General features: G+C 36.3%; 1 protein-coding gene across 3 annotated transcripts in view; it reads right to left on the reverse strand.

Moving 5' to 3' along the window:
* Positions 1–4858: 4858 nt before the first annotated feature.
* Positions 4859–21842, reverse strand: part of SLC12A2 (solute carrier family 12 member 2) — a 62755-nt gene continuing 45771 nt past the window's right edge. The window contains exons 16-27 of one of the 3 annotated variants that reach the window (XM_080575101.1): positions 21715–21826; positions 19757–19897; positions 19423–19529; positions 16884–16963; positions 15368–15508; positions 14618–14665; positions 13054–13176; positions 12774–12885; positions 12240–12326; positions 10210–10345; positions 8700–8767; positions 4859–7786 (exon numbers count right to left, since the gene is read on the reverse strand). In XM_080575101.1, the coding sequence (XP_080431227.1) occupies positions 7651–7786; positions 8700–8767; positions 10210–10345; positions 12240–12326; positions 12774–12885; positions 13054–13176; positions 14618–14665; positions 15368–15508; positions 16884–16963; positions 19423–19529; positions 19757–19897; positions 21715–21826 (1291 nt within the window). In that variant the 3' untranslated portion in view covers positions 4859–7650. The remainder of the gene's footprint in view (positions 7787–8699; positions 8768–10209; positions 10346–12239; positions 12327–12773; positions 12886–13053; positions 13177–14617; positions 14666–15367; positions 15509–16883; positions 16964–19422; positions 19530–19756; positions 19898–21714; positions 21827–21842) is intronic. The other 2 variants (XM_080575099.1, XM_080575100.1) reach the window with 2 other exon arrangements.

The raw sequence follows: 21842 nt of genomic DNA on the forward strand, positions 1-21842 counted from the left end.
CCTAGAAATTAGGATTTAATCTGAATTCTGAATCTGCCACTAAGTCACTTCCAGGTACAAAAACTGCCATATAATAGGGTTAATTACTTCCAGAACAAGGAGAGGACTACAAACTCAGAACCTATCACTCTTTATTTAGAGGCTGACTACCCGCAGTCAAAGTTGCAACAGGAGAAGATGCCTTTTATTACTAACCTGGCTTTATCCTGGGAAAGTGAAAATTCCTCGATTATGTGTGGAGTGATGGCCCAGAGATTCAGAAAGACAGGCTCCAAATCATAAATGAATACTGGAGTGTTTTGTGTCTGGGACAGAATGAGCTTTCTACAATGACCTAATAGTCCCAGGGCTGGCCAGCACAGAAGAAGATCCATTTTCTGGGTAGAAAAAAAGCTCAGTTCCCAGAGCCAATAAGTGATCATAACTTCTATTATTATTTTTTTTTTATCTGTTAGAATTACTTGCATCATGGTGATTCTGAGGCCCCAGATGAGAATCAAGCCTCATTTTGATAGGTGCATACAAGTATGGCAAGAAAGCAGCTAAAAGCCTGCAATCCAATTAAAATAAAGATATCACAGATCACGAGTACTTAGCAGGGTTTGGCATGTATTTGCCAAAGCTTGAGTTTTCCCAATAAATCCTACCTCGTCTGAAATACTACCACCGCTAGCAGAAGGATACACAAAGATTTTAATGAGAATAAACCTCTAAAATTAACAACACTCAACTGTGCAATCAAAAGTAAAATGAAATTCTATATGAGGTTAGCCAAAATCCCATGGGAAAGCCCACACTTTATTCTGTGGTTAGCCTTGATTTCATATGTTAATAATATGAATGGCTGTTGTTGGTTGACTCCATAAAATGTCATTTCCTTTGAGGTGCAGGCTCCTCTTGGCAGGAACTGTGTTTTGACCCACTGTGATTTCTAGGTTACTGGTGCTTAAACTACTATGTTTTGCTACAAGCAACAACGCTTACTCTTGTGCTTTTATTTTTGCATTTTACATCATGTATTGATTTTTCTTTACCCATTGCTCATCAAAGATGAGCTGCATTAAATAGACCAACACATTTATTGAACACATAGGTTAACACTGGACTATCAGGAAAATTCTTTTGTATGTACATCCCATCCCCTCTTTCATATATATAGTTTTTTAATACAGTTCTTAATCTATGCAGTCAGCAACAGTAATAAAAAGGAGTTCCTATAATTTGCAAATGATCAAACAGGGCTGGGAGTGAGCATGTTTCAAGGCTAATCTCAGCTCTCCGGTTTTTCACCAAGAGCCTGTGGAAATCCTTTTGCTTGTGACTCCATTTCACCATCTGTTTTGCAGAGACAAATTTAATTGCTGAGAGATGTTCCAAGATTTAGTTATTAGTTGTAAAACACTTCAACAGAGCGATAAAGTTTGATAAGCTTAATAAGCTTGAAAATGCCAAATGCTTGAAAATGCCAAATGCTACACTATTCAGTCTCCTCCAATATTTTAAATAGCCAGTACTGGAATATTTAGGGATGACATGAGACAAAGCTTTATCTTCTTCCTTCTAGCTCTCTACTGCTGAAAGGTCGTAGACATTTGTCATGCCTCTTATTTATGAAGCAAAAAAATCTTGCTGAAATGTTACGAATCACTCTGAAATTAGGTGGGATGTTAGTCAAACCTCTCTATTTAAAAGGTCTCCTCCTCTGCCTGGAGCTTTTATCCTTCTGGCTCACTAAGGTTAAGACAACTAGAATTAACCACTAAGAAAAATGGACATCACTCAGTGTTTTACAAAATGGTGGTTACCTCCAAGAGGCTGTTTGAACTCGACAGGAAACGTTTACATGGAGATTTGTACGTCCTTTAGAACACAACCAGAGTAATTTGCCCTTAACAGAAAGGGAAAAGCAGCATTTGTCTACTTCTTTTCTCCAATTCACAGTCAAAACTACGAAAAAAAAAAAAATATATAACGCATAAGAGTCCTATTACGCTGACGTGTGAAGTTTATTCAAAGCACTGAGTCATTTAGCCCATGAAACCACAGGAACAGTGCAAGAAATGAGTATTTGATACTTCAGATAACTCGTTAACCAAAATACTAAAAGACAACAGTGCCACCTTGTGTTGTTATTATAGTTGGAACTACTCACAAATTGCAGAGAAAATATTTCCTACCTCTTTCACTAAACCCCAGGTTTTATTAGTAAGGTTTTGTAACTATTATTTTGTCATTACTAATGTGGATGGTAACTGAAGGACTAGGGAGATGAGGTTCCTAAACCCAACACTTCCCGCTAGGCTTTGATTTGGCTGCAGATTTTCAGGTTCTGCTTGCACCAGCTCCCCGGGAGGTGGGAACATAGTGGCCTTTCTTCCCTTACACATGGATGCCAGTGATATTAAGACACTGGTTAGTAGCACATTTTGTATGATTTCACCAAAACACACAGGAAAAAAAAAATATATATATATATGTTTGCATTACACACCACCAGACATTAGCAAACATCAGAGCACGTTACGAAATAACCTTAAGCTGATGACCTTAATACTTTTCCTGCACATTACCGGTGTTGGATTGGCAACTTGTTTAACATCTGCAAAGCAAATGAGCTGAGCTCTCCCCAGCCTCTTAGGACTCGGAAGTTCACCCAACCCACACTGGATATAGTGCACTAGGGAACGTTTAGGTACTTTCTTCATAGCAAGTGTTTGCGTGAAGCTAGGTTTTCCCTTTCTGTGGTCGTTTATAACCCGCATTCCTGCCGTGAATGACCCCCCAACCACCTCAGAGCCCAGGAGCTGATAAACTGGGAACATCGGCTAAACACGAAGGGAAACGTGCAGAACGTGCTCCTAAGGGCCCAAGCCACTGGGGGGTTTCGCGCGGCGACCCCACAGCGGCAGTTGCTCGCGGAGGTGCCGCGCACACAGCACCCCACACGGGGAGGACTCCCCCCACGCCCCGCTGACTAGGCAACCGCCATCATGGCAGTCACCATCACGGCAGTCATACCCCCCCCCCCATTCCCCCCGCCCAGCCGGCTCGCCATCGACGGTTTAACCGCCGCCGCGAGCTTCCCGCTCCCCGCAGCAGCCAATAAGAAGAGGAGGGGAGGCGACCGCAGCCAATAGGGGCGCGGGGCTGGCGGGAGGGGCGGGGCCGGTCTGAGGGCGACTCTGGACTCCTCCCCAAACTCGCGGGATTACGCTACCCTGTCAGGAACTGTGGTCCACGCTCTACATACGATAGAGTACAGTGTGTCATAGCCGATCTGAGCTCCGGGCATATAAGGCTCGTGTTTTAACTGAAATGTATTTTGTTTTGAGGATGCACGCGCTGCTGCTTCATCATTAACTGATCTCCTTCAGAAGTTAACAAATTGATTTGTACTAGCTTGTTTCTCCCCATCCTAAACACAGGCATTGGCTCGTATCAAACTAACCCCATCTTAACTCCAAAAATCTCTTCACTGCCCCTCCATCAAGAGCAGCACGAGAATACACTGCTAAATTTTCTGAAACCCAAACCTGCTATTTTCACCCTGCACCAAAAGAAGTAAGGCAGTGCTATGGAAGCACTATTCAACACCTCCATAGCCACACAGACTTTAAGCCTGCAGCTAAAATTAAAGCAGGTTTTAAGTGCACAAAGGCAAGATTTACTGGAGCCCAGAGAGGTTATATGAGAACTGTAACCAGGCTGATATTCACTAAGGTGAAGGGAGCCCTGCTTTCCTGTTCCACAACAGAACAACTAACTATACAGTGTGATCATTTATTTGATTTTTGTAGGCAAGTGATGAGCACAACCTTGGCCTTTTTTTTTTTATATATATAAAAAAAGCTTGTAAACCATATGTGAAGTCACTTATTTATGAATTCAGCTAATGGTACTGTTTGATTATTTAGGTCAACACATTCTTCAGCACACATAATCCAGAAAAGCCATTACACACCATATACTGTAGCTCTTTTACCAACCAAAAGATAGGTTAGAGCCAACAGCATAGAAGTTCGCAGCATACTCTAAACAAGAGTTCCCTTTCCACTGGCCTTCAAATCTCCCTCTCAAGGCCTATCTTTAAATACATGGGAAAGATATTTAGTAAATTGAGGACAGATTAACCCCTAATAATTTCAGATCACTGATTTTTAAATAACAGTTAAGAGTCATTGAGCTGTACTACGAAACACCAAAATTAATGAGGTTAAGTTCTTTAGTGATTCTAAGTATTATCTTATATGAGAACACAACTTACAATTTGTAATTTTGCTTTCAAGCTTAAATTTCACAACTAGTTCCTAGTTGAATATACATAACATAGCTAAACCCAAGCTTGTCTTGCTTACAAGTGGCTTTGGCACTGAATTTCAAAATTATTTTCCCTACTTACTTCCTCACATCCCAGTGGGTAACTACCTTGAGAGAGGAGTTAGACAGTCTTTCACAAGTTCCATTTGTAATAGGAACATATTTTCTGATACTACTATTCCAGCTTAAACATACTGCATATTGCTGATTGGTCCCCATTGTCTGTTCTGCTCTCTAAAATTTCTAATGACATATCAAAGTGTTGGTTGCATATGAAAAATAATCCTTCCGGCTAGTGGCAAGCATTCCACCTGTGAACAAATAGATATATATATTCCTTATACCTATATTATACCTTATACCTATATTCCTTTTAGTAATAGTCCCATACAAATTCCACAACAACAGGTGAAATATCAGATGTATACAATAAGCAGATCCATGTATCAGGTAACATTTTTATAATTACTTGGTTAAATTATGAGCACAATTCACTATCCTTTACCAATAAATGGTTTTTTCTTTAGACAAGACAGTTGTATTGAATTCATCTCCTTTTATTGCAGTGACATCCCCATGGTACAAAGTATTAACTGCAATAGTTACGTTAAAACATTAGAAAAGCATTTGTGTGTGACAGTTACAGTACAGTATCAAATATTACATCTTCAAACCAAGTGGGTCATTACCCACTAACGCTCAAATCTTTAAATTATTTTCAGTTATTTTTAAATATGTAATGTCAGAAAAGCATATAAAAAGAATGTATGTAAAAGGAAACCTAAATACAAATAGAGTGAGCAAATAAATAATTGATTTTCACCAGCCATTGCTGACTTTCTAAACCCATACAAAGAAACCTAATCTATAGAAAGTATGAATTTTCATGTGTCAGTGATATTTCATTTTTCAAGTAATTAACGATTGGAACATAATTAAATTTGGCATCAAAATCAAAGCAGAAGTTGGAACAACTGCCACTAACTGACATTTGTTGCTAACAATTACTATTACCTGTTGAAGTTTTAGTGTAGCAAATAATCTTGAAACTTGACCTTGTGCCTAGCATTAGTGGACTTCTGAGAGTGCATATGTGAAAAGCATCCTACATATTTCACAGACATTACCCTAACTATCCCCATATGCATATTTAGATATATTTTATATAATTTTATACACATATATGCATGTATACAGACACTTCATTTGGTTTCTGTGTTACAGATCACAAGCAATGGTTTCCTGAATGGGCAAAAAAAACCTTTTAAATAAGTGTACCTGTGCACTTTTTTTTTTTTAAGATAGCAGCACTATGTCCATGCCTTACTGTCCATCTGTTCAAAATAACATAACCCACAAAACAAGAAAAATCATGGCAATGATTCCATATTCACAATGTGATATCCATATCCCCCAACAACCATGGTAAAATCTGTAGTAGACACAATGGTTATTCTGATTTCCACCCCCTCACTTGGGAGGAAGTAGCACTTTTACTGCAAACTGTCTTATGTTTATTTTAACAAGCTGGGTTCATGCTGGCATCAGTTTTCTCACACTTAGCAGCAAAACATGCATGTTCTTGTTTTTTTTTAAAGTGAAATGATTCAATAGACTCAAATCCAATTGATAGAAACAAATGGAAAAAAATTTGCAGTTCAACAAGAAATTGACAACAGCATACACTGCACTGTGTAGATTTTTTTTTACATCTTGAATCATAACAACTTGAAGCTCTACCTTGCCACATAATGACTAATTGCTTTGTCCTTCAAAAAGAAAGGGGTACATTTCAATTTGATCTCGTATTTAGCATAATACACCTTTTCTGTGCATCCTTAAATGAAAGTCACTGAAGCACTGGTAAACTGATCCAGTAGCATGTCCAATGCTAATATCAAAAGCTTGTGAAATGTTTTTAGGCAATCCTTTCTGTCCAAAATATATAGGAATTTAAAAACAGTTCACATTTTACCTTTGTATAAAGGCTCAAGTGTAATTTCTTGTGTAGGTGTTCATAGTAGACTAAATTATGAAGTTGTCAAAATATACAATGAAAGGGCACACAAGATTGGCAGTTTCTTGATTGAACATAGAAAATGTATAAAGTAGAATGTATGGAAAAAATCTAAACTGGCAGATGATCAAACCTGAGTATCTTTTAATAAGACTAAGTGTATTTTCTCACAACTTGAGTGAATTGACTAAAAACATCTCCCCTAGTAACTAGTGGTCCTTTTAACCATTTGTTGAAAAACGCGAGAGAACTTTAGCTTTTGCTTTTTATATCGGATAGCAAGATTCCACATAGTGTTTACTGTTTTCTGTCAGATAGTATCACATTGCTCATATTATCCCCATTTAAGCCTTAAGTTGAGTTTTGTTTCAAATTAAGTTGTAAGTGACACCAAAACATTAATAGGCCAAGAACTAGGACAGGATTTTTTCTTTCTTCCAATTTTTCAGGAGATAAATGGCCTTTGTCTGTTAAGATGAATTGCTTCTAACTAGAGCTATAGATTTACACAGCATCCTTCACCAAGTCAGCTAACCTTAGCTGTGTATTTCAGACTAATGCCAAGGAAGTACACAATGTCAAATTTGAGAAGAGGATCCTCTGACAATGTAGTTTTATTTTAACTGTTTGATTTTATTTTAACTGTTACAAAATTTGGTGGTACAGAGTCCTGACAGCAGGAATTTGTCTTAGTTCAATTGACCTGCCCCAATTCTCACCTTTAAATCTAACAGATATAATAATAATAATAAAAACAAAACTTTCTGACAATAGAAAACATACAGTACTAAGAACTAATAGCTCAATGGAAGACTGAAAAGCAGCATTCATTTTTATCGTAATATGGAAGAGATTAAAAACTAAAGGAAGTCCGATCTAAAGTCTTAGTTGAAGGCAGATTTTGACATTCTATATAAATTTACAAAATAGGATGTACGTGGATGAGATTTGGTTAATTTCAGAAGGCACCTCAAGGCTAAAAGGCTTTTATAAATCTATAATCCTTTCATTGATTAAAAATAAAACACTTTTATTGCTGCTATTCAAATAGCAAACAAAAAGCTTGTCTTGTTCTTCAGTCTAACAAGGAATCCTCCCCCATTAAGCAAGATTAAATTACAGAAAATATAAAATAAACTGAAGATGTCACAACTTTAGGAATACATTAACTTTCCTTGTGTGCTTTCAAGTCAGTGAAATAGTGAAAGAAGAGTCACTTTTTGCCTTTGTGATGTTAAGAATCTATAGACCATGTCAGTCAGTCTCCCCGGGCACTGAAGTACCATGTCATCATAGCTGTCCCCTGTGCAGTACTCTTAGGAATAGAAGGTAAGAACACTCTGATGATTCCCACGAACAAGGAGAATCGGTGGCAGATCTTTAGAAAGAGCTTCTAACCAGGCCATGTATAGTGCACTAGAAACTGCACCTTTTCGTGCAACTGGCAAACTCCTAAAATACACAAAAAAGAACAGTTAAACCTGTAACAAGTGCAAGTCATATCATATGAAAACGAAAGTATGATTCTGCAAAGAGATAGATACTAAGTCAAATTTCCTAACCTTTTTGGTTTTTGGTTTTTCCTCAGAACTTAGTTAATGAGTTGAAGAGCTTGTTATGTTAAGCACTACAGGATCTACTCACACCTCACTTCTGGCTTCTCACCACCATCTAATTCAGGCAGCTTCAGGGGAAATTCTCCTCAATGAGACATACATATATATTTAAAGACTCCTGAGGATTTTAAAATACTGCTTTTTCTTATGCTACTAGGTTGGATGCAGTCTAATATTCCTTCTCAGAGTCTCTCTTTCCAAAGAATGCCATACTATTTTCTTTCAAAAAACAGTAACAAAAAACTCCTGGAAGTCTATTTGCCCTGTTCAAAATTTGCTTGTGGTACCACTTCGTAGAGCTCTGAAGCAGCATCCTCAAGGAAATCAGTGAAAAAACACATTCTGTGTCTTCCTTGCTTATCCCAAAAGTAGTTCCATGGAAATCCATCATCAGACAACACTGCTACCACTATCTACAGAGATCACCTACAAAAAAATTGAGATGAAGGACTTGAGAAAGGTGGGGATAGTTGGCATGTGGGAGTAGAACCAATGTGAGAATCCCAAGCTGCACCAGGAATGTGGAGGTAATCATCTGAAGTAGCATATCAGAATGATCAAGCTACACAGGCCATTTTGCATGGATCATACTAACTCTGTATTTCTAAAACACTTCCAGCTCTGAAACCTCCTTGAGTACTTTTCCATACTTCAATGCCAAACCAGTCTTTTTCCTGACCTGTACTTACACATTTACAGTACACACAGTTCTGCATCAATTAAGATAAGAATAAAAATCATTTACTTACATGACAATTATGTTAGCTGTACTCGAATGTTCTTTCAGCAACTCATTTAGCCTAATCTGGCGATAAGTCTGTAATTAAAATGAAACTTGTTAGGAAAATCCTCTACAGAAACTGCAAAAAATTCATTTAATCAATATAAGAACAGTTATAGTTAATTGGTGTGAGTCATTTCGAGTAAGCGTGTGTTTGCCCCCTCAGGTTGGTATCTTGCTTGCTTTCCCGAAGTACCTATGGTTCCAAAGCTGAGAGAAAAGAAAGTGGTAAGCCTAACGTGAAAATCAAGTACCTTGTAAGCTAAGTTTAAGATTGTTCTTCTAATGATACCATCCCTCTGCAGCTGCTGGAAGCAAGAGCCCTCTATGCTCTCTTCGAGGTTCCCTTAGCTATATCCCGTAAGCTCAGATCAAGGTGGTGTTACTGCAGTGAAGCCCTTCTCCATAATGTATCTCCTTATTTAGTACTCTGTCCTTTCTTAACATCTTAAGCAGCTCCTCCCCTTCCTCCTACTGATGATTTTTCTTAGCTTGCATTCATATAGTCATTTTTAGTTCTTGTATGTCAACTAACTTGCAGCTATTTCTTACAGTTCTGCTGTTCTCATGTCAGCAGAAGTCCTGCTAGCCTGCTGGATAGTGTTGGCAGAAACAAGCTATCAGGAGACAAAAGAATACATCGCTGCTATTATCTCATTGAAAAAGAGTTTTGGGGGTAAGGCATAAGTCACAGCAAGACATCATGCAGCTCATTAATTATAAAGTCTTTCCTCTAGTCCCTGCATAATATGCAGTTACGAGATCCTGCCATCAGCTGCCAATCTGTACGTACATGTTAATTGTATCCCTGCTTTTTACACTTACAATACAGAGTGACCGACTATTCCTGTTTCTTCTCTACTGCAAATAATCACAGAAGTTGTAAAAATCAAGACAGGAATACAAAAAAAAAAAGAGGTGAAAGTGAAAAAAGTGAAGAACTTCAGATCACCGAAGCTTTAACCAGTCTTTTCTTTAGATACATGGGTGTATCTGTATCCTGTTATGGGATGCTGCTTGAGTGTCCTCCACAGAAACACTGATGGAAGAATGAGGAATGCCTCCCATGTCTACAGAGCACAACCATTTGGGAAAAAGAAGTCAAACCTTCAACTGCTCCTTAACAACACAGTTACCTGTGTGTTGGTTTTAAATAATGAAGCACCAAAGGGTAGTCTGGGCTCAACTAAACAAAACATCAGGAAGAGCTGAATATAGCTTAGTGTTCTAAATGAACTGCTAAAACCCTGTGGGATATCAGTTTAGAACCTGCAATGACAGAAACAGGAACAGTTTTTTTTTTTTACCGTGCCCCCTCCCCAACTGGTTTTAGATGCTGTTTTCCCCTAGTTATTCATAAAAGCTGCTATAAAAGAGGTAAAATAACAAGAATCAGTTTGACAATATCACATGCACAAATACAGTAGATGAAAAAACACTTTACAATGTTTAACATAACAAGCTAAGGAATACAGAACCTTTGTTTTATAAAGCTCAAGTTCATTATCTGTTATCCTCCATGGTTCATCCTCCTTCGTTTTATCTGCAACTTCTTGTTCTTTATCATCTTCATGAAGTCTGAAGGGCTCTATCATTTCCTCAAAAGCTGCAATACTGGAATGATTATATGAATAGACATATTAAAACGTATATGACACTAGTCTGTATGTCAGCAATTACTTTCATGCTATTAGAAAGTACATTTTAATACCACAAAAATGAACGAACTATTTGCACACAATCAGCTGTGCACAGGCCATACAAAAGGTAAAGGCAAACATTACAATTCGACATGCAATTAGTGACATCTGTAGGAGTTTGTACTATTCACTGCAAAAGTTTTGCTAAATAATTTTACTGCAATTGTTCTAAAGCTGAAGATACTAGCTTAGAAAATACATAGAACCAATCACTAACAACAGCTTCTTCCAAATTAGGTTTGAAAGAGGAGCTTACATGTCACAGAGTAAAAAGCACCAGACTGCTATCAGGTCTCATGCCAGCGCCATTAGGGTTTTTAGCTACATTTTCATGTTGCTTTTTTGATCTTTCCAATACAGTTTAAGACCTACATTCAAATCCCAATAAGCAGAGCCATCTTGTCTTGCTGTTATATTTCTTTTTAGAATGTGAACTGTTATTTTGATTTCACCTGGACATTTAGCAGGAACTTTAAAAGAAAATCTTCTGAAGGCCAAAGAGGCATTCATTTCTATAAAAGCAGCTTTTTCTACCCATATTTTGATCCTTCTCGTCTACTTTCCTCTATCCACATTACAATACTTAAGCATCAAACTAAGGCTGCTTCGAGAGAGAGAACTTGTCTTTGAATAGCCCTAAGATGTGAGAAGTCAGAAAAGTAAAAACAATTTCGCAGAGCACAATGAAATGTATGCTTTATGTCCAATGGAATAAGGAATTCTGACGCTTTTCTCCCTTTCATAAAGAACATAAGGTATTGACAAGCTTCTGTAGTTGCTAATTATAGTTTGGAAAGTTAAAAAACTACCACTTAGTATATACTGTAATATCATTATGTTTAACACCTAAGCTTCCATGCAGTTACAGTAGTTACTCCCCCATGACCATTTTCAACCTGAGGTGTTCCTGTCCTCTAGTAAACTATCACATTATAAGGGTATTTTTTCTTGCCCTTGGTGGTCTTTACTGAGTTAGTTGACACAATGACTTCACCTTCATTACAAAAAAACAAACACAAACTGCTACTTTTTGACAGAACAAAACTAACCGTTAACAATATTCTATTGTACAGCACAGAAAATATTACAGATAAATCTTTTTTTTTCTAGTTAATTTACAGCTATTGTTAACTCCGACTGGATTTCTCAAGCAGCTTTTGGATTTATTGTGGAAAATGTTTCCACTGAGACAAATAAAAATGCTCTCAGAAGAAATAATTTTCATTCACAGAAGTTATTCATGAGTTCTCTGAAATTCTACAGTCTCAACTTTTAATGCATAATTGAGAATTAATTTTAAGTTTATGCATTTCACAGTAGCAGACTCCCAAGAACAAAGACATCCAAAAGTATCAGAGTGCCAGAAGTACTCTACCATTTTAGTTACTTGGTATGTTCTATACAACTAGCACTTTTTAAAAATGGAAAATCAGTATCACATGTACAATCATAGACATGTAACTTAAATGTCAATGTGAATTTAAAACAGAAGAAAGAAAAATAGACCAGGCTATTTGAAGACAAGACATCATTACATGTAAGCATCCACGTAAGATTAAGTCCATTTTCCTACCTGCCTGCCTTTTCATGTTTAAGATTACAATCTAAAGGCAAGAGAGTTAAAAAATACATAAAAAGCAGAATTGTATATTCTTGAGTGTAAGAGTTCTTGCTTAGTTTATTTCCTTGATTTTTGTGAACATGTAACACCATGTTCACATTATATAGTAAGTAACTATTCTAATTCATGAAATAGATCAAGAACTCAACTAACAAATGAGCTTTTTTGTTTCTGTTTTGAGACTTACTTTTCTTTCTTTGGCTTAGTATTAATATCTCCAAGAACCATGATGTCTGAGAAGTCTATCCGAAATTTGCTGAGCAGGGTAGCCATCCTGTATCAGAAAAGCAAGCCTTTACACATGTTCAGATTTTTAATTATTTAACAGGGTAAACAGATAAGAAAAATAGCTTAAAAAGGCAACAGAAGTGTTAAATTGTCTAAATAACATTATACAAACCTGGCTTACAGCTATAAATCAACAATACACTATTATTCTTTTCCCAAATAAAGTAAAAACTCTCCCTTAAAGCTCTCCCAAACAATATTTAACAAAGAGAAAACATTACTGTCAGAAAATGCCACAGAAATACTAGTTTAACAAGAGGTAACTCATCCAACACAATCTGGTAGCAATGGAACTTTCTTGGAGAGCAAGAATAGAATACGGTTACATCTCTGCCAAATAACAATTGAAAGAAGGCTACTCGTAAGAGTAAGTCATCTACTGTTTAACATGTTCTTCTAGCATTTTAAATGAAAATTATAAAGGTAAACTTACGCTCTTCTATCATGATCAATTCTGTTTATTTTTCCACCAATGAACACTCTGATCTTACAGTCTTTCCATTTTTTCTTGGTTGTAATAAGATATGGAATCAACAATGTCAAACCTGCATTTTAACCAGAATTTGAGAATGTATCAGAAAACACAGCATCACATAGAGTTTAACAGTACAAACTTGTAACCTATATATGAACTGACTGAAAAATAATTACCAATTAATTCAAAATCACTAAGTCTTCTCAACACATGCTTTTAGAAGTATTAAGTATGTTACCTCCGTCATCAAACAGCCACCACACATCAATATTGCTTTTGCCCTGTTTCTTCTGAAACTGAGTACTTGCATCGAGAAGTCTTTGGTCAGCCACATTTAAAGGAGAAGATTGACTCTTTGAATCTGGAAAGAAAGAGTGATGGCATTTCATTTTTAAAGTGTTTTTCTTAATAACCCCTAAATTCAAATGCAACATAACTTATTTGATTATAACTTCTCCAAGTTATAAATTAATTAAAAAACAACATTTGAACTATTTTCCCCAGATTCCACTATTGATTAAATGGGTATCAACTGAGCTGTATTTATGGAGTCCACAAACTCCCTAAATTAATTTTATAAGTTAAAGATTTAAGCCTCCAATTCATTTAGCACACATTTGACAAACAAGAGATTTGCAAGATTTTTATACACTCATTTGCCCAGACATTAACATTTCGTACACACTTCATAGCATTCAGTAATGCGCTGTTGCTACCTCTTGTAGATAAGAATTTCCCTGAAACTCATCTTGATGCTTAATGTAAAAGGAAACACTATCTCCTAAGCACTGTTTCTTCAAATCCATTTTACCTTTAAGTGCATGGATGAAAAAAGAGCTAATTCATCTTTTTACAAAACATAGGATTCCTTAAGTTAGTTTCCCATGTGCAAGGCTCTGAAGCACAATATAGACTATTTTGTGCAATGAAGTTATTTTATTGTTCTCAGCAAATCCAATATTGGCATTTTCAATGAGATTATACAAATAAAATTAAGTAATTATTTAAAAAACAAAATAAAACTTAACTCCTTTCCCTTAGTTAAAACCTGAATTTTAACAAGAACCAGGAGTTTGATATTCATCTCAGTCTTTATTTTATTAGGAATTTTTAAATTTAGAGTACATCTGTGGCTGATTTGTATTAATATTCTATTTTACTGTACACTGGGACTTCTTCCAAACTGCCATCTTGTGGTTCAAGATGTAATATCACTTTTCATTATTGAAACATAACAGCTTATGGCTTTTGAAATTATGAAGAAAACATCAAAAAAGTAAGAGGCATCTTTGGTAAAGCAAAAGACTTGTGCTTAACTCTCATAAAAGTTTGAAATAAACCAGTAAGTGAAAGCTGTTTAATTCACCTCTGAAAATGCTGTTTATTTAAATTACTACTGCACTTTATTTCGGATGTTAATCTCACTGACTGGCTGTATTATTCTTTGCTTTGCAAGCTTTTGAGCAATTCTGAACAGAGCAACACCTACGGCTTTAGAATTTTTCTGAGCAGACTGATGGAGCTCTTCCACTACATCTAAATCAAGTAAGGACCCAGATACATTCATATCTTAGACACATGAATGATCCTTTCTCAGTAGGAACTTCTAGTAATTTCCAAAAGCTTTATTTTTCCACAACCTAATCCCTACAGATAAAACACATTCCCAAATATGAAAAAAGAATTAAGCTTGCATGGCTGATATTTTTCTTTCTCAAATGTATGTGTAGAAAGGAGTGCAAAAGGAAAACTGAAATTAACAATGCAAAAGAATGATTTAACGAAAGGTGGAAAATGCCTGCCTTTTTTCAACAGTGGTTGTGCTGGAGTCTTTCCATCCTCGTCCTCCTCTGGAAGATTTTTAAAGATATAAAATAAAAAGGTTAATTTCCTTTGCGATGTTAATGAAAATACTACTAGTCTATAAAATAAACAAAAAGAAAATAAAGATGTAGAATGAAATGAATTTTCATACAAAGAAAAGCACACAGAGTCCTGAGAATCATGTCCTGATAACTGATTTGTATTTTTTTTAAATTAATCATATTTCTCACCCAAATACTTCAGTTAATTCAAGGTTTTACTTTAAAGAGAAGAAAGTTGGTTATTGTCATATGTCAAAGAATCCTGAATGATTTGTGTCTGTTAACATCCATATAATAAAATGTTCTAGTCTGAGGTAAAAAGCACCTTCATAAAGTTAGCAGCCTTAAAAATCATGCAATACACAGCTGTGTGGCCTTCTCAAGCAATTTTTAATAGCACTCAATCTCATTAACAAAAACAAAAAGTGTATCGTAGATCATAATCCACCACCTGTTTTTATTTAGGTCATGAAGATTTTTTTACATCCTGTAGTCTCTAAAGCAAAATATGAGTAATTAGACATCAACAGCTAGAAAAGCATGACATGCTTCTCTGTTCCACAAACACAACAAAAACCTTTTTAATTCCTTGGGAGGATGAAAGAGACTGAAGAAGGAACAAGATAGAAAAAGAATAAGAACTACAAGGAATAAGAACTCAAATTTCACTGCTAACTAGGAAGTTACCTTTATGTAGAGCAGGAGTTCTCTCACTAGACGATGGAACAAAAGCTATAGAAGTATCAGTCTCAGCCTTCTTGCTATAATCCACTTTTACTATGACATCCTTGGAACATGGAGATTTTTCTTGAGATGATAGTAACTCTTCTTTGGGAAAACAAAGAACCACAATATAAGTTACTTATTTGTCCCAAATGGAGTAAGACAAAGGCATGTGACTACTGAGGTGGTTTGCAGTTGGTTAAACTGCACTGCAACTAGCACACTGTTACAAGGAAAAAAAGGCAAAATAATATATACAAACTGTTTCAAAGTACAAAGAGGCACTTCTCCTGAACAGAGCTTTTATTTTCTGCTACTTCCTTCACCGATTTTGAGTTTTAATTGTATTACCACAGGCTAAACCTAAAACAGAGCTACCTAATATCAATTCCCCGGTGGGAAGGACACTTGTTATGCTTGTACTAATTACCATTATAATAATTTATTTTGTACATGCTAATTTTTTTCCAAGTGTAGAACTGTGAAGACAGTACATCTAGTATAAATAAGATTTGAAAATAGGAGCTAAATAGAAACATTAGCTAGAAGTATTTCACATGGTAGCAAACATTTCCTTCCTTTGAAGGAAAAAAAGCCTGTTACAAAAAAAATCAGATAGATTTTAGCAGGAAAAACACTAAGTACAAGAGACAACTGCTGATGCCAGAGTATCACCAGTATCACCAATCACAGAAGACTGGACAGTGTGAACCTAATGTTGTCAAGATGCCCTAAGTTTGAAATGCGTAGTAAAGGTATTGCATTTTCTATTGTTAGATTAATTGCGTTACACTACTAATAGCATCTCACATCAAGATCTTTTTATTTACAACCATAGAAGAAAAAATGGTGAATTATTTTCCATACAAAAGAAGATTGTAAACTAACTCCAAGTAAAGGATGAGCTTTACACAAGGCAGAGACCAGAAAGTGTCTCACAGCTTTTTTCCATGCTTGGCTTCAGTAGAGTTACTTGATGGCTGCCAGAGTTGAAGCAACCTAGGAGTTGGTGGATATCAGTGAACACAAAGACCTTCCTGATACAATTCCAAACTTAAGGCTGACTACTGCTGAGGTCTCCAAACTACACTGGGGTAGGAGGGAAGAAGGGAACACCTTACACCTGACCCAGAGTATCTGATCCTACAACCCAAGTCTAGAAATTTTAAGTACTTGATGCCAATTTGGTAGCCTCTGTGTTTCAGTAAAATAGTAGGTCTCTGGGAAGCAACAGCTTACAAATACAGATAGTTGAAATGCACAGAAAAACAAATTCTGTCTTTAAACATGCGCTATTTTTATTACACATTTCAGGCTTACTCATTTCAATGATTTTTATTCTATGAAGAGTAGGGTGGGGTTTTTTTTGCCTTTGTGCATTTTTCTATTTTTTTCTAAGTAATTTATCTTCATTAGTATCTTCATGAAATGGTATTAAAAGGGAAAAAGCTTACAAGCTAAAGAAAACAATAAATCTCACCTTGTCCCTGAAGGTGGGAAATGTCCAAGCCCTCCTTCAGTCGGATGACAACCACACCATACTGAATGTCAAAGGCATCACTAAACGAAACAAAAAAAATCAAACATGTTACTACCTCTTCCTTCCCAAAAGAGCTACTTTACACACCCTCTGAACAGATTTCAGTGTTTATATGTTGCCATTTAAACTCTCAAATCACACATTTATGTAATAATCTAAGTTTCAGTTCTAAACCACCAACTGCAGGTCACTTATCTTGAAAAGCAACACACAGTATTTCTATTCCCTTTTCCTCGCTCCCCTATATAAAACAGTGATTAAATAAAAGTAGATCTAGTACTTATTTAACCACTGTGCATCAAATAAAAAATAAGAGATCAACTGAGATGTGCACAGATGACAAGATACATTGGTAACTATAAATACTGATGTCGGGTGAGATGTCAGATTTGAGATCTCCTTCATCTGTGAGTTATGAATTTCCAAGACACCTGGGTATTAAAGGAAGCCAAGAAGTTATAATCAAAATAGTTATAAGTTAGCTATCACATGCTTATTTCCATTATATCTGGAGGGGAAGGAATTTGCTCCTTTAAAAAAGAAACTAAAAGAGAAAACTTCATGATTTTAGAAACAAGCAAAAGGACTGAATAAAAGCCTGGATTAAAGTCTGAGTAAAATGAAGGACAAAGAAATCCCAAAGATTTAAGACTGAAAGAATTATAAACTTAATCTACCCTCATTTATGATATTGTTTACATCAGATATTCAGAAGAAATTCTTCACTCTGGGGATGGTGAGGCACTGGAGCAGGTTGCCCAGAGAAGCTGTGGATGCCCCATTCCTGAAGGTGGTTCAAGGCCGGGCTGGATGGGGCTTTGAGCAACCTGGTCTGGTGGGAGGTGTCCCTGCCCATGGCAGAGGTCCCTTCCAACTCCAACTATTCTGTGATCCTATGATACAGTTTGCATTAGTCATTAATCAGTCTTATAAATACTTCTGAATTAGTTGCTGTAATTAAAACTCCACATTATTCACAGACAGAAATTCCGCAAGATTTCACTCAGTGAACACTTTTTATCAAGCCTTACTGATTTTAAAGAGAAGTGTTCAAAGTATCAGCATATTTTATTGTTATGGTTGTGGCTAGGATAGAGCTAGTTTTCTTTGTAGAGGCTCAGATGATGCTGTGCTTTGGAATTTTAATGAAAATAGTGCTGATTACACACCAATGTTTTTAGTTGTTGCAGAGGAGTGCTTACATAGAGCCAAGGACTTTTCAGCTTCTCATGCTGCCCTGACAGCAAGGAGACTGGGGGTGAACAAGATGAAGCTGGGACACAGCCAGAACAGCTGACACAAATTGGTAAAATGGATGTCCTATATCACATGTTGCCGTGCTCAGCAATAAAAACTGAGGTAAAGAAGGAGGAATGGAGAGATGTTTGAAGCAATGATGCTTGTCTTCCCAAGAATCCGTTATGCATGATGAGCCCTGCTTTGCTGGAAGTAGCTGAACACATATTAAGTGTATTTCTATTGTGAACTTTAGTAACATTCAATTTCCCAGGAAATTTCTGAAAATATGCTTGAAATACGATGTTTACCTCCTAAGGTTTCTCTTTGGGATGTGGAGAACCACCTGACTTTGTATGCCCTGAGAGTTCTTCTAGTACAAGCCATTCCAAATGAAATTAGGAAAAAAAAAAAACAACAAGAACTAACCAACACGTTGCCTTATTTTTTCATTGCATTTGGTTCTCCTGCTTTTCTCTTAAGTAACTGGGAAAATGTCTGTTTGTGTGTGTTTTTCCTTTTCTTATCTCTGCCTGTAACCCCCTTCCCAACTTTCTTTCTTAGGCATAGTAAATTAGAAATGTAAAGTACTGATAGAACAAGTTAAACAGCATATAAAGAAAACAAAAAGTCTCTGTAAGTGAGAAAAGCTAGTTGTATTTTCCTTAAATTTTAGCAGCACAAGTCATTGTATTAAGTTTTTCAGCCAGAACTGGACTGAATTTCAGTACTGGCAAAGTAAACTAGGGACTTCCTTTCCCATGTACTTTTGCTACTTTAATACTTTAAAGTATTTTTTGCAGATGCACAACACTCACTTACATTAGGGCAAGGTTTAATGAAGACAGAGCTTCAGCATAGAAGTTCATTTTGTCTGAAAATCGTAGGGTGAAAGTAAGGGAAAAAACCCTGCTTTCAATATAAAATATAGTTTAATGAATTCAGCAGACATGTAAGGCACTAATTCCCTTTCTAAAGGCAGTAACTCTTAAATTTCAGACCACTGCCATAACTTCTACATGCAGAAAGTGACTACACAGAAATCTGATGTGCTTAACCTATCAAGAGTTGCTTATTAATTTCTGTATCAGGAAAAAGTATATCCACAATATGGAAAATCTGAATCGACCTGACAGAGACAAGAGCTTATGCAACAAAGACCTAATTGAGGTAAGAGTTTTCACTTATTACCAAGTGTACTGAAATGGCACAGAAATGCTACACATCCACATCTTCTACTCACTGGAATAAATTGATGTAGGTTTCAACATCTCTCATATCACTTTGTCTCCAGTTTTTCTTAAACCCAACAACAAGGGTGTTAGGTCTCATTCTTCCCAGACCAGCAGCCTAAAGAGAACATAAAATGTTTGTCTTTTTTTTTTTTTAAAGAAAAACTAAAATGAAAACACCCAACATATTACTGAAACAAAGTATTTTTTTCTTCAAATCAGAAAACTAATTTTTAAGATAACTTCACATAATGAAATACTCCAGCATGCAAAATACCAAAACATTTCCACTTTTGACATTCAACATCATTGCTTTCATTAAGAAAAATGAAGGGAGAGATGTACCTGCATTAAGTACTGTCCCCCATCTCTCAAGTCCTCTGCATGTACTGGTGCATAGAAGGCCTTCATCTTGTTTTTAATTAGCCATCGTTGATATTTGGCCAAATCAGTGGACAGCTCTTTCATGGCTTGCCTCCGAGGACCCTTTCAAAATAAGGAAATACGGAGGAAAGTGAGTAAGAATTATGAGCATTGAGTAGTTAACACCCTGTTTATTTTTCTGCCAGCTACCTCAGCAATTGTGGGTGCATCCCTCCAGGGTCATACTTAATGTCCAGTTTGCTCAAGTTTTCCCTACACTTGTAGATTATCACAAAGGAAGTGTAATAATCTACTTGTTTCTGCTGGGATTGTTGACAGTCTAACTTACTCGTCATTCGTGAGAAGCTAATTAAGTCTCCATGCATTTGCTTATGATAAATCCCAGCCTTCTTAGAAGGTTATCTAAAATAGGACCACAATTCTGTCTATGATGGTAGGAAATGTATTGCCGTTAAAGTCATCTTCTCTTTAAATACTTTTTTTTCCACTACCTGCACCAGGATGAATCATTGTGTTCCTCCAAGATATCCATATGTTGAAATTAAAAGGTTCTCAAGACCGAACTGACCAATATTTGCTTAATTAAAAACATACTCTGTTGACTGCACTAACTCGATTTGCTCTCTTCCATTCATTAGATCAGAAGCAAGCCTTATTTAGCAAATTTGGTAAGTCTAAGCATATATAAATACAAAGCTTGATTAAGCTTAAAGTTATACTTGCTTAAATGATCTTAGTGATGCAACAGAAAAAGTCTGGTGTTAAAATGTCTAGCAACAACTACATAATCCTAATATACTAAAGTATATTTAGTAATGTTTACCAAAGATGCAACAGCTACTCTGTAGTTAACTGCGGTTTTGTTACGGGTCATAGTATAACAGACACCTTGTATTAGTTAAGACAACTCCTGTCAATGCAATTTTGAAAAATGGTTACATGAAGCTTGCTTCCTTCCCCACCACCACCCCAAAACCCTTTCTGGTCTTCTGTAGAAGATACCAGACACGTTTTGTTCTTGTGCTTTAAGGGACCTTTTTTTTTCCTTTTTTTTTTTCCCCTGTTGTTTGTTTTCAAGTAGTAAGAACTGCTGAAATTACATCCTTATTGAACAACCCTTCACTCCCTACCCAGAATCATCATATCCTGATGGAAACGAGGAAAAGCTAGTGAAATACTCAGGGCTGGTCAGAAACAGCAAAAATGGAGGAAATAATTACTCACATTGCTGTTTCACCTCACCAATGAAACCAATTAGATAACTGAAGGGATAAAAAAACTAGCTGAAAGGTAAAAGCAATTTTAAACTACCGGCTAAATTGATACTGAATTCACTGCTCAATAAGATTTTAGAACACTCTCTGTAAGAAGTATATACTCAGGAATCAATCTACCTGTTTCACAGGAGCACTGAAAAGAAACTGAGCCAGACACTGTCATTTTGACAAACCACTCTGTCCAAAGCATGACAGAGTATGTAAGGCTGAATGAGACAAGGACAGAAAGAGACCCAGATTGTAATCCAGTATTCCCTTTACTCCTACAAAGCTTCCTAAGTATTTAAAAGTCACCTGATTAAAGGTACTGGTTTTGAAAACTTTCTCCCTCTCCCACCACATATCCTACAGCACAACTGTCAGTACAAGACTTTCCTTTAACTACAAGTGGATGATGCAAAGCATACCACATTGAAAGTTATGGCAGCTAACATAACTTTCAAAGCTTCCCTAACGTGGCAGCACAGCTAGCTGGGAATGGGGATGACCCCTACAGGAGTATATCCTACTAGTAAGATTTTTGCACATCTCAGGATACTAATACCTTTCACTTAAAATGAAAGACAGATTTGTTGAAATTAAAAAAAGCAAAAAAGAAAGGTCACAGTAAGGTAACTTTAAAGTTAGATAGAATACACTTACCATATGTACATGACCACAGATCATCAAGCCCACATTTTTGGTGAAAGCATGGACAAGGTGAAGCAAAGCTGGACGTGCATTTGGAGCACCTGTCATAATTAAGCACTGAGGCCTACAATTGTGAATAC

The sequence above is a fragment of the Anser brachyrhynchus genome (genome assembly GCF_964034855.1).
Source record: "Anser brachyrhynchus genome assembly, chromosome: Z".
In the NCBI taxonomy this organism is placed as follows: Eukaryota; Metazoa; Chordata; class Aves; order Anseriformes; family Anatidae; genus Anser; species Anser brachyrhynchus.